Source organism: Protopterus annectens, chromosome 5.part1 (assembly GCF_019279795.1).
Source record: "Protopterus annectens isolate FY-2018-M chromosome 5.part1, PAN1.0, whole genome shotgun sequence".
Lineage (NCBI taxonomy): Eukaryota > Metazoa > Chordata > Ceratodontiformes > Protopteridae > Protopterus > Protopterus annectens.
In genome coordinates this window covers 543,694,744-543,708,475 of record NC_056736.1, presented here as the reverse complement: position 1 = coordinate 543,708,475, position 13,732 = coordinate 543,694,744, and the positions used below count along the sequence as shown (strand labels likewise).

Here is a 13,732-nt window from a genome sequence, read left to right as displayed (position 1 = left end):
TGTAATATGGTACATAAAGAAACAAGGGGAGAACCCAGTATGCTGACTAACCATGATAGTTTGGGAAATTGCAGTTCAGCACAGTCTATCTCTTCAGGTAGTTTAAATTCCACCAGAGCAGAATGCAGTGGCAGATGTGTTGAGCAGATCCTGAACTGACCCCTATGAATAGAAGTTGCATCCTGGTGTCTTCCAAAAGGTTATCCACCTGTGGAAAACTCTCATATCAGTTTGCCTCCATTCACAACAGATAGTTAGAGATTTTGCTCCTAGATGCCTTGCAGTAATGGCTGGAAGATGTAAGCCTTTTCCTCCAGTTGCTCCCCCTTTACTCATATATCCAGAGTTCCTATGTCGTCCCCGCCATCCATCTCAGCTATTTTGGTTATATTTTTCAAGATAGGTCCAAGCCTGAAACTTTCAGAGTTTTTCTGGCACTCAGGCTCTCCCTCTTCCTTAATACTGTGTGCTAAAATATTCTTCAGGTCTCATTTGCCACTCTAAACAAGACGGACTTAATTCTCCAGTGCTTTGCTTGAGCAGTTATTTGTGATAACTGGAAGTTGTTTGCTGCAATAATATTCTTTTTCATCTCCAGGATTGTGCTACCCTTTTTTTCTGTTTTTATACATTTCTCAAATTTTTGCCACAAATTAAACTCAGATTCTCAGAGTCCTTACCGAGGCCTACCCAAGCCTGTGTTCTCTGGCTCGTCATGCCTGTTGATATTGTTATGGATAGGGCTTAAGGTTTTAAGAAGTGCCTAAAGTATGGGCACAAAGTACCACCCCATGCCCCTCTCTTCCATTGTGTTATTTGTCTGGATAACAAACACTTGAAAGTTTCATGTAATCTGAGAGGCTTTTCTTGATGGGAGGAACAAGTAAATTTCAAAAAGCCTTCTGCCTAGTTCATTGGGTTCTTTATGTATTTCAGCTTTGACTACTCACCATTTCAAAGGTGCTGAGAAGCATGTTTCAAAGCCTACAGTAAAAAAAAAAAAAAAAAGACAAAGAAAATCGTAGAGGGTAAATGGCAGAAACAGGAGATGAGAAAAGGAAAAAAGGAGAGAGAAAGAGAAGACCCATGGGCTCCAAGTGTTGCTATGTCTCCTGGACTTTCAACTCTTAACTTTTTGGATATTACTTGGCCTCAACCTCCAATTCCATCCCAGTGAGTCTGAGAAAATTATCTCTGATCATTCTCTTGAAACATTTTCTTCTGAAGACTGTCCTTAGAAAGATAACATTCTAGGCCTCCATTTCCAGTATTCATTAGGTCCATCAGATCTTCTAGGAGTTTAGATGAGCTAGATTGGGAAAGGATGCTGAAAGCGTTCATAAAGGCTCAGATAGATATAGGAGTCATCCCCTGTCCCTCCACTCTGAGGGTTGGCAGGCCTGGCCGATGTAATCTCCTTACTTTTGCTCCTTCTCTGGTTCCAGTATCTGACTCACTGGTTTCAGAGCAAAGACTTCAGACAATTTTTTTTCTCTATCATTATCAACAGCAGAGGGCTTGGCAGGATCTTGATGTGGTGGAATTGATCCCTTACAAACCATATAAGGTGCTTGTGCCTCCCAAAAATTGCTTTAGGAACTCTTTTTCTCAGATCATTGAACTGTAATTCCCCATGTTACTATGTTCCAGAGGGAATTAGTGAGCAATATTCTTGATCCCCTCAGGAGACTTCCAGTTGCTGGGACTAGGAAGACCATATGAATCGTCTGTCCCTTTATTGTTCATTTTAAGCCTCATGGTAGTATTGGTATCTAATGCAGACACTGGTGCATTTGGAGCAGCAGGTATTGGCATTGCTATCCTTTGCCATACTTTCCTGAGGCTTTTTGATTCCATGGACAAATTTATGGCGTCCTTCCTTAGTGCTCCCTATGATGGATAATCTCTCATTGGTACTAAAGTTAGATACTTTTTGAAGTGAGCAAGAAAGCAAAATGCTTTTCTTTTATTAAAGTTTGTTTTGCTAACCCACAGAGATCATACCTCAGGAATCAAAGAGAAGGAAAACATCTCTGGTTTAAGAACTTCCAATTTCCTGTTGATGACTTTTCCTCCCTGATAGAAGAGGGGGAAATTGCAATGGATGCTGCCCCAGAGGTGGAGAGGTTTTGCAGAATCAAGGGTTTGAGACCCCTTCTCTAAGAGACTGTTAGCATTCCTGCAAATTTGTCATTCTGCTCCCCTCTGGAGGCAGTGTGGAAGTGCTTAGTTTTTTACCTTCAAAACTAGATGGCCATTACAAAGAACTCTTGGGTGAAGAGAATGTTTTTCAGGAGCTACATAACTACATTTCTGTCCAAAATTACCCCAGCTTACAGAACTCTTCCAGGTGTCCCACCCCATCAAGCCCAGGAAAGTTCCTGGCTACTAGGAAAAAATCATCCAGGTGGTCCTCCCAGACCATAAAGGATCTGAAGTCTACTGATGAATGTTAAGTTGTCAATCTCGCCTTCATTCTTGCTGGATGGGTTCGGAGCAGATCCTCGGCTCCGACTCGGCACTTGCTTAGCTTGAGAACTCCTTTTACCAGCTCGAGGCAACCCTATATCCCATGATGCAAGGCGGGACTACCTCAGATCTCGTTTGCCGCTTTGCGAAGAGGTCTCCTTTTTTGCCAGCTGAGGTAAGTTTGAGTTTTTCAAACAGCTTAAGTCAGGGTTTATCTTCCCCTTTTCCTATTTTTTAGTGTGTAGTGTCCATACAATCACCCTATTCCCCTTGTAGTTAAAAATTTGTACTTTTTATAAAAAGTTTAAAAATTTTCAGTCAGGCCTAGGCCTCCCTTATTAATCCCTATCTGTGTGTCTGTGTTTGTGGGATTAATTGTGCGACTGTTTTGGGGTGTGTGTGTGAGTATTTTTGTTACTTTTGTCTTAGACTATGTCTAAGGAGGTCAAGGTCTCGGGCTTCAAGAAGTGTGACTCGTGCTGTCAGAAAATGTCTCTGACAGACGGTCACACTTCTTGTGTTTACTGCCTGGGGCCTTTACACCTGCAGGACTCCTGTGCTTTGTGTCACTCTTTTAGCCAGCGAGTCCGGCAGGAAAGGAGGAATAAATTAATCCTCCGTGGCTTGCTAATGCCGGAAGGTTCACCCACTAAACCTGGGTCCAGTAAGCCTTCCAAGCCATCTAAGGGTCAGGCTACAGCTTCCAAGCCTTCGGCTCCGGCCGGAGCCGATCTTTCTTCTTCTCAGGTGGGGTCGGTTCCGATCGGCTCCGACACCCAATCTGCTGTTGCCTTGTCGGCTCCGGCTGGAGCCGACACATTATCCAGTATCGGAGCCGAGAAGCCTTCGGCTCCATCTGGAACCCATAGGACGTCGGCTCCGATGACTTCATCCAAGAAGAGATCTCGGTCCCCTTCTTTGGAATCTATCCACTCGGCTCCGGGGTCTCCTCTTTTGTCGGAGCGGAGTCATCGGAGCCGATCTTCGAGATCTTCCAGGCTGTCTGACCACGATTTAGAGAGGGTGGTAAGCAGGCTGTTAAAGTCGCAGGCACTGGCCCAAATGCTCCATAGCCCGTCTCAGCAGACTTGACTATTGCTTCACCCCTTGAACTTCCTCCTCCGACTCCCCACCAGAGTTCGGAGCCGGAGCTTCTCGGGACAGCGACTGTGTCGGCGCCGGAACCGATACATCCTTTTTCGGCTCCGTCGTCTTCGGCTCCGATCTCCTCCTTGAGACCTTCCTTGGAGGGATCCGGTCGTCGAGTTTCCCTTGTCGGCTCCGAGGGGGCTAGTGGCATCGGACCCTTGTCCGACCCCGCTCTCCCTCTCAGGGCTTCGGCTAGCTCGGCACCGACATCGGCCTCGGAGCCTTCCCTCTCAGTGGAGCCGGGAATTCCTATTTCCTCAGAACGGGAATATTCCGGTCTCCCGGGGAGGGGAGCCTTTGAGGTGATGAGGAGTGTCCTGGCACCTGAGCCAGGTCAACGGTCCATCCCTCTAGCTCCTCCCTCTTCGGTGCCTGTAGACGCCTCTTGCCAGCCTCTTGCTCTCAGGCCCAGGGATCCATCGCCCCAGGTTTCCCCATTGGGAATATCTTCCTCTTCCGAGGTTTCTCCTGACCCTGCAGGGGAACCCCCTCGGAAGAGGACGTGTAAGAGGAAACACACAGACTCCTCTGAGTCTACTACATCTGATACCGACTTAGATGAGTCGGAGGGTTCCCCACGATCCCCCTCTGAGGATGTCTCCTTTTCAGACATCCTTGAGCTCCTCAAACAGAGGGGGAATTGGCCCTCCATTGACCCCTCCGAGGATGAGTCTGTATACCTGGAGGCTTTTGGATCCCGACCCTCCACCTCCTGGGTGCCTCCGCCTTTCGACCCACTTATGCAGGTAGTGGCTCGGAAGGCGTGGGCAGCTCCAGATTCTGTGGAACCTGTCCCCAGGAGACCATCCAAATTTATTACGGCCCCTACAGACAAGCAGTTTCTTTCCAAGGGCGTCTCTGTGGATGCTATGGTGGTGGCGGCGGCCACTAAGAAGGAACTTGCGGATCCTTCAGTACCTGTCCATCCTCCTAACAAATATTCTAGGACCATGGACAGGTATGGAAAGCGGATGTTTTCTTCAGCGACCTTTGCTATGCGTTCGCTGAACTACCTTTGTCACTTCACTAGGCTTCAAAGAGATATTCTCAAGGAACTAGGTGAAGTGGTCCAGGATCCTTCTGCTGCTGGGGCTCAAGAAAAGATTGCCTCACAGCTAGCAATCCTGAATTCCTTAACCAACTCCTCCATGCGGCTCATATCCTATGCAGCCGATGGAGCGAGCAGGGCCGCAGGCACAGGAGTGGCTCTTAGACGTCAAGCCTGGATGCGGCTTTGTAATTTTGCGGACCCCTTTAAGGCGTCCTTCACCAATACCCCCTTTGACGGTTTGGCTTTGTTCGGACCTCAGGTGAAGGAAACCTTGACCAGGTGTGAGCAGGATGGTAAAACTCTTTCTGCCGTTGGAGTCCATTTTTCCACCCCTTCTAGACCCTATCCCAAGGGTCAGAAGGGAGGGAAGATGTGGTTCCGCAAAGCCCAAGGAGCTGCACCGGACACACGTGGTCAGTTTACCCCCAGAGGCAGAGGGGGTAACAATAATAGACGCCACCCTAGAGGCAGGGGGGGTCCTCAGAACCAGGGCAACAGGGAGTCTCTTCCTGAGAAGCCCTTTCAGCACCCCTGAGGTGTTGCCCGACTGCCCACCCTTGGAGGCAGTCGGGGGAAGGATTTCACTGTACCCAGTAGCCTGGCATTCCCTTTCACAAGATATGTGGGTACAGTCGATCATATCCGAGGGTTACAAAATCCCTTGAAAGGTATCCGTACCTCAACAATCCCTTCCAGACATCTCACCTGGTCAAAGGGATTTGGCAGAACAGGAGGTTTCAAAGCTCCTAGAAAAAAGAGCCGTCCAGACTGTTCCGGCAGACCAAGTAGGATCCGGCGTCTACTCTAGATTCTTTTTGGTCCCCAAAAGGACGGGAGATTGGAGACCAATATTAGACTTGAGCAGTCTAAACAGATTTGTCAAGAAGGCAAGATTCCGGATGGTCACGCTTCAGTCCATTCTGCCCTTTCTGGGCAAGGACAACTGGATGTGCTCTATAGACCTTCAGGACGCGTACTATCACATAAAGATTCACAGGTGCTCCAGAAGGTTTCTCCGCTTTCGGCTAGGGACCAGTCATTACCAATTCAGAGCCCTGCCCTTTGGCCTCACTTCAGCCCCCAGAGTGTTTACCAAATGCATGGCAGTGGTCACAGCTCATCTGAGACGTCAAGGATTCCAGGTGTTTCCTTATTTAGATGACTGGCTCCTCTCCGCCACCACCAGGTGTCAGCTTCTTCAGACCAGAGACTACACTCTGCAGCTATGCAGGAGTTTGGGAATTTCAGTGAATTTTGAAAAATCTTCTCTGCGGCCTTGCCAATCTATCACCTTTATAGGCGCAGAATTAAACACCGTCAAAATGTTAGCCAGACTAACAGATCAAAGAATTCTGGACATCCAAAAATACGTTCGGATTTTATTGCAGAGCAGCAAAGTCAAAGCCAGATTGATACTAAAGGTTCTAGGTCTTATGGCTGCGGCCATTGTTCTTCTACCACTGGCTCGCTTCCACATGCGTCTTCTGCAGTGGATGTTATTCACATAGTGGTCGTTCCACAGTCTTCCGATGAGGCACGAAATCTTAGTCACACAATCGTGCAGGACTCATCTGAATTGGTGGATATCTTCCCCTCTTCTTCATCAGGGCCGACCTTTTGTTCCCCCTCCTCCGGTTGCCGCAGTTACTATGGATGCCTCTCTGATTGGGTGTGGGGGGGGCATTATCAGGGCAGGATGGTCCACGGGACGTGGCAACCCATAGAATACCATCTGCACATAAATGTCCTGGAGATGAGAGCGGTGCTTTTAACGTTGCAAGCCCTCAACGACTTTCTTCCCGCGGGGACTATTGCAGTACAAACGGACAACATGTCCGTGGTCTGGTACATCAACAAGCAGGGCGGGACCAGGTCCTATCCGTTGTGTCGAGAAGCTCTCAGACTTTGGCAATGGGCCATCTCCTCTCATCGGTTTCTGATAGCAACGCACATCCCCGGCAGGTCCAACCTCTTGGCGGACAGGCTGAGCAGATTCATTCTCATGCCTCACGAGTGGTCTCTCAATCAATCTGTAGTGGACCAGATTTTTCTGAAGTGGGGCACACCTTGTTGCAATCTTTTTGCTACACCCCAAAACAACAAGTGCCCCGATTATTTCACCCTTTTTCCCCTACCAGGCCAACCCCTGAGAGACTCTCTAACCCAGGATTGGCCCCGGGGACTTGTACGCTTTTCCTCCTTTTCCCTTGATTCCACAAGTCATTCAGAAAGCCACCGTTTTGAGGGCCAAGTTGATTCTCATTGCCCTTTACTGGCCTCGACAAATTTGGTTTCCGTCTCTGCATCGTCACCTCCTGGTGCAGCCCTGGCATCTGGACCCAGTTCCGGATCTTTTGATCCACCAGTCGGGTCAACAGCACCGGGCCATTCATTCTCTCAACCTCACTGCTTGGTTGCTCCACTTCCTTCCCTAGCCAGGCTTCCTATGATCTCTGATCCGGTCACAGATATCTTAGTGGCTTCTTTGAAGTCGTCCACCAGAACCGTTTATGCTAGCAAGTGGCGACGTTTTTCCATTTGGGCAAATTCCAGAAATATTGATCCCTTTACTGCTCCTGTGCATTCTGTTTTAGATTTCCTGGCTGAAGTTTTTCAGTCAGGATCTTCTTCATCTACAGTAAAAGTTCAACTGGCTGCTATTTCCAAGTATCATGTTGGCTTGCAAGATCATAACATTATGTCACATAGACTATGCAAGGCCTTTCTGAGAGGAGTGTTTCTCCTAAAGCCGCCAATAAGACATCCTCCTCCACAATGGGATCTAAATTTAATGTTAGCATCCTTAATGTTACCACCCTTCGAACCGTTTGCTTCATGTTAATTGAAATTATTGACCTGGAAAACTATATTTTTACTGGCTGTCACTTCAGCAAGAAGGGTTTCCGAGATTCAAGCTCTCTGCATCCGTTCCCCTTACTTGGTTTTTCACAAGGACAGGGTATCCTTAAGAACGAACCCGTCCTTTCTCCCCAAAGTTGTTTCTCAAACTAATATTAATCAATCCATCGATCTACCAGTCTTTTTCCCAAATTATTCTGACAGAGCTGAACAAAAGCTTCATTTTTGGATGTCCATCGTCAGCTCAGGTACTATTTGCATAGAACGAAACAATTCAGGAAATCGGACCAGTTATTTGTCTCCTATGCAGAAAACAGGAAAGGTCTCCCAGTGTCTAAAGTGACCTTATCCAGATGGTTGTCTTCCACCATTTCTTATGTGTATTCACTCAGAGGCAAGCAACTACCTTCTAAACCGAAGCACACTCAACCAGGAGTCTATCCACTTCTGCAGCCTTTCAGGATAGACTACCCATTGATACCATTTGTGCAGCAGCTACTTGGGCCACTCCTCATACCTTTGTCTCTCATTACAAGTTAGATTTGGCCTCCAGAGACAGGGCCAGTTTTGGTTCCACAGTTCTCAAGAGTCTGTTCCATTGAGCCACCCGGGATACAGGTGCTAGGACGGTCCCATCCAGCAAGAATGAAGGCGAGATTGACAACTTAACATTTAGAAGTTATGTACCTACCATAACGTTCCATGTTAGTTGTCTTCTCTCGCCTTCTTTCTTGCGTCCCTCCCTCCTTCCCCCTGGCCTGGACAGATCTTGAAGAGTTCCTCTTCTCAGGTTGTTTCCTCCTGAGCCTTCTTTAGAGGACTCCTTTATTATGAACTTGGTTTTCCTAAGATATATTAGGTTAGTCCTTAGCAGGGTAGGTTAGCTACCAAACGAGATCTGAGGTAGTCCCGCCTTGCATCATGGGATATAGGGTTGCCTCGAGCTGGTAAAAGGAGTTCTCAAGCTAAGCAAGTGCCGAGTCGGAGCCGAGGATTGGCTCCGAACCCATCCAGCAAGAAAGAAGGCGAGAGAAGACAACTAACATGGAACGTTATGGTAGGTACATAACTTCTAATTTTTTTTACTCCACGAAAAACCTAACATCCATATTTGACCTCCGTGAATAGAACATGTGTGGTTACAGTGCAGTCCATTCTTCCTGCCTTCAAAAAGGGGACTGGATGTGCTTGATTGGCCTTTAAGCTTACCTACGACCATGAGAAGCTAGCGTGGCAGTCTGGAAGGTTTCTTCACTTCCATCTGACAGCCAGTCATTATCAGTTTTGAGCATTGCCATTTGGTCTCCCCGCAACCCACCAGCAGTTGACAGTTAGCTAAAAAATGCAACTCACACATCTGAAACTTTTTTTTTCTTTTTAGGATTCAGCCCAATTATGTGTTTATTTTTTGTAAGCAATGGAGGAGTCCTGTCCATTTTTTCTTGATTTACAGGAAGTGTTCTCACTGCACAGTTGTCGGTAAGCTGGCAAGATAAGAAGCTATGTATGCTTTTGTAGTACAGCATGTGACATAACATTGTGTGCTGGCAAGGGTGTGTTCCCCTTTCCCTAGCACAAGAGGTATAGAGAAACAAAATGCCTACTGATTCGGAGTGAAAAAGAGACATAACCCAATCGCAGACCCTCTGAAGAGGGTGACCTTACAGATCATGTTATGCTGCAAGAATGCATCTGTTATTTTACATGTTCTCAGAATGGTGTCATAAATTGATGATTTTGTTGATAAGTGAGTAAGCTGCATTGTTCATAGTATATTGTTTGGGCTGCATCAGTTGAGAATGTAAGCGTATTGCCGTTGTAAAATATTTTCAGACTTTTGTTTGTAATTAAAAAAGCAATATAATCTCAGCAAAGTATTCAAACACTATATCACTATTCTTTTACAGGTTTAGAAGGGGAACACTTAAATGTACTTTTTTTCTGCCATGGCAGAGCATACACCACCACCACTGGACAGCAGTCCGCTTTTAGGCACCGACATGCCTCTCCTACCTGTACCATTAGTGGGCGGCGATGGAACACAGCAGGTGAGTTGGCACATCTATTATTCAAATAACTTTAGGAAAACAGATGATGAAACTTGTCGAACTTCTGTCATATTTGTTCTTTTAGGACAGTGCTACAGGCATAATGTATGATTGATACAAAACTGAAAACAAACATGACTGCTGAGCAATAATAGACTCGAAGTAAAAAAAAAATGCTCCAAAAGAACAAACTCTTTATCAATGGACAAAAAGTTATTGTGCATGTATAATAAAGATTTCATTCGTTCAGAGCTGTTATGTTTTTTTATTTGTAATGTATGATTGGGTTTAGACAGACTATCACTGTGACCCAGCCAAATACTCTATGGTTTCAAACCTACATTGGCAGATATTTGTGAGAATTTTTTATAGTAACTCATATCCTGAAGTGTTTTATTTGCCAGTTGTATAATGTTCAAAGTGCCAAATTTTAGCAGTAACAAAACCCCCACTGCTGAATATTCTTGCTCTACCCTTCTGAAATTGGATATTTTAAGTAATTGTATACAAAAAACAGAGAAAAAACGTCATGTATACATCATATGTCTGGTCTTCAATGGGAAAACATGTTCTTGATGTGTATAATGCATTGAAAGTAAAATTGCAAGAGCTAGTGGCGCAATTCAGGAAAATGTTATCTTTTTCTTTGTTGATTAGATGTATAGAATGTCCCTGGGATTCAGTAATGCTTACAATAAGTGTATACCATTCTGAATGAATAGACAACACGGGCATAAATCACACCTTCTTCCTCTTACTTTTCCTATTGATTTGCTTGCACCTTTAAATAGTGACAGGAATTCATAAAGGTTACTCCAAAGTGTAGACTACATATACACTTAGTGCAATCTTTCTTAGTGACTAGAAAGCACAAAAAATGTGGTAGGGATGTTCTTGAATACATGTCGTGTACACTTAGTGTAGGCTTTATTGAATCTGCTGTGTGTTTAATCTTATGAATTCCCTTTAAATGAGTTTGTGGCAAGTGTATTTGTGCATGCATGCTTAGCAAGTGTACCTCTCTCTAAAAATGACAATAGTATTGAGAGCTATTTTTTTTTTACTGATGAACCTGTCAGGTTGAGTCAGTGGATGGGCAGAAGTGACAAAATGACCAGCTAACACAGCACTATATAAAATGCTTGTTTAATTTCACAAAGGTAAAAAGAATAAAAATATATAACAGATGAGCACTTTCACACCAAAGGTGCTTCATCTGATCTAAAAACAAACTAACAAACAGTGCTTAAATACAGTTAGTTCAGAATCACCTGGTCGAATTTTCTTAACTGTATTTAAGCACTGTTTGTTAGTTTGTTTTCAGATCTGATGAAACACCTTTGGTGTGAAAGCAGTTTGTTTATATTTATATATATATATATATATATATATATATATATATATATATATATTTATTTATTTATTTTTATTAGTTTTACTTTTGTGAAATTAAGCAATCGTTTATATAGTGCTGTGTTAGCTGGTTCTTTATTTTATTTGTTGCTTTTGAATTTGTTTTTGAACCAGCTTTCATCTGCTCGGTTTGATTCTGTTCCATGGGCAGAAGTAAACCTTATAATCAGTTTATAATGTTAACTAAGTAAATAGTTTGTTTCTAAGAATTCTTGTCAGTGTGAGCAAAGTGGTTGTGTTGTTTCTGATTCATTTCTCTTCTTTAATCTTAGAAAATGTGAGACAAACTTTTATTTTCTGTACACTAATAGTATTTAGAATCTGTATGACTAAATTGGTATTGTCTGTATTGGTAAATGACTTTGTGTTTTCCTCTGCCAGCTGTTCATTATTCAAGTGTTTTGCAGTATATTCTTTGAAGAGCTTTTTTCAGAATTACACGTGGTGGTGCTGCGGTAGCGTTGTCGCCTCACAGTTGGACGTTGCCCGTTCGATTCTCAGTTAGAGCATCTACTGTGTGACGACATGCGTGAATGGGCTTTCCTTCGTTGAAGGTTGTGCGTTAGGCTCGGCAAGCCAGCACGTAAAAATCTACTGCCAATCATTAGCAGACCGGAGTTCCGCTGTGACGACCCATAACCGGGAAAAGCCGAAAGGCACACACACACACACACACACACACACACACACACACACATATTTCATGAGTGTTTATAGGTATTAATAAACGTATTGCAGTTAGCTGTAAAACACTATCTCCAGTACACAATTTTAATGTTTTTTCCAGCACTAGATTTATACCACAGCACCAGAACGAAAAAAGGTGGATTGGTAAATAGTTATTTTTGAACAAGCACACAAACTAAAAAATGAAGTTGATGACAGCACAGTTTCATGGTTTCAGAAGCTACCTGAAAAGACAGAACCTTTCAAGTTTGAAGTATTTTTTCAGATACAGGCACATTAAAGATTGGTACCCCACAAGTGTCATTACTTCGTCCTCTACTTTTCTCATTATTTATCAGTGATATGACCCTTCCTTGACTTAACTAATCTCAGTGTTATAGTAAATGCAGAGACCATGCATTTGCTTGACACTAGCAAATCAGTCCACTCTCCAAGTATACAACACAAATTTTCATCCCTAGGTAATTGGCTTCAAACAAATAGACAACTAATCAACTCCACAAAAATTAGTGTCATGCTATTTGTAACCTCAAAGAGGCTTTTATCTTTACCACTAATTCATCTTACAGACCTGAATGGAAATATTATTCTAAATGTTAAATAGCAAAATTACCTAGGTCTAACTCTGCTCCAGATTCGCTCAGCCTTAGAAATCATACAGAGAGAATATCACCACAAAGTACTCTCTCAACTAAAGCTATGTTGTCCGATCTCTTACCTTGCATCTCCTTTGGCACGGAAGGCCATAACCAGAAATGTTTCAACATCCTTAAGTTGAAAGTGCCCTACCCTGATTACACTTCTACCTAAAACACCCAAGAGCTCCACACCACTGAGTCAGATACATAAATTTGTTCTTCTGGCAGGTATCAATTCTCATCACTGTAACATACTTCATAAATGTTACTTGCTCCCTGTTGCAAGCAGAAAGACACACTGCTCCTAAGCACTGTATTTCTACAAATACTGCACATAGGATACTTCCCACCTCCAAGAACAAAACTACTACTCAGAAAACAAGAGGTAACCAAGTGTTCAGTATCACTTAAGCTAGACCGCCCTTTAAGCTAGCTATTGGAGTTTGTTTGTTTAAAACAATGTGAAACCCTAGAATCTATCAGATGAACTCTGAAAGAATCCTTATTACCAGGATGCCAAATGGACTTCAATCCATGATACTGGATAACAATCATTTACATGCCTTATATGTATTATAGTATTATTTTACATTCAGCAACCACCACTCTTGCATTACTGCTGTACTTGTCTCGTCAATTTTATACCTGTAACTTTTTCTTCTACAAAAGTAAAACTTTGTATACTGAATGCATTCTCTGCACTTGCATGTACTATACTAATATACAGTAAATGTTTAGTGTTTGTTTTGCAAGTACTACACAACTGTAATGTTATGCTTCCTTACTTGGGTTTGTACTATTTGCATTTCTTGATTCTTTTTGTACTTGTGTACCATCATCATTACTGAGAAAGGTTAGTATACCAACTCACTTACTCAATAATAAAGTTGTTAAATAGTTTTGTGGAGTCATGGTGCAGATGGCTGGTATGCTATATGAACTGTTCTCATCTAGTGAAAAGCAGCTGTGCAGCGGGTTTTTTGTTATTGTATTATGGCTTTCATGATTGTTTTAAACCTCTGAATTGCTTTAATTTGGAGTATTAAAGCTGTGTGGTCAGTTTTCCCACATTACAGTTCATTAAATATGGACTTATTGCAGTGCGAGTTCAGCTCTCAGTTATGGCAATTGATCCTCAGTGCTCCTTGTTTTTCCTCACTGAGTGGTAAGTTGACACAACACGTGCTTTGGACAAAGCATGAACAATGGAATGACAGAATGGGTTGTAGACAGTTATCAGTTATTAACTTACAGACTGAAACTTCATTTCTCAGTTAAAAATAGTCATTTGTCCTCTGTATCCCTTCCTCACCTTGCTCGACCTTCAGATTGACTCAGGGTGTGCATTTCCCTTCTTAACTCTTTTACAGACTGCAAATGTGATTTTTCTTTAAAAAATCTTCCCATCTGCCCACTGT

General features: G+C 43.5%; 1 protein-coding gene across 3 annotated transcripts in view; it reads left to right on the top strand.

The window, feature by feature from the left end:
• Positions 1-13,732, top strand: part of FNDC3A (fibronectin type III domain containing 3A) — a 3,267,883-nt gene that overhangs the window by 310,962 nt on the left and 2,943,189 nt on the right. For all 3 annotated transcript variants that reach the window (XM_044073165.1, XM_044073164.1, XM_044073166.1), the window contains one exon: positions 9,436-9,576. In XM_044073165.1, the coding sequence (XP_043929100.1) occupies positions 9,457-9,576 (120 nt within the window). In that variant the 5' untranslated portion in view covers positions 9,436-9,456. The remainder of the gene's footprint in view (positions 1-9,435; positions 9,577-13,732) is intronic.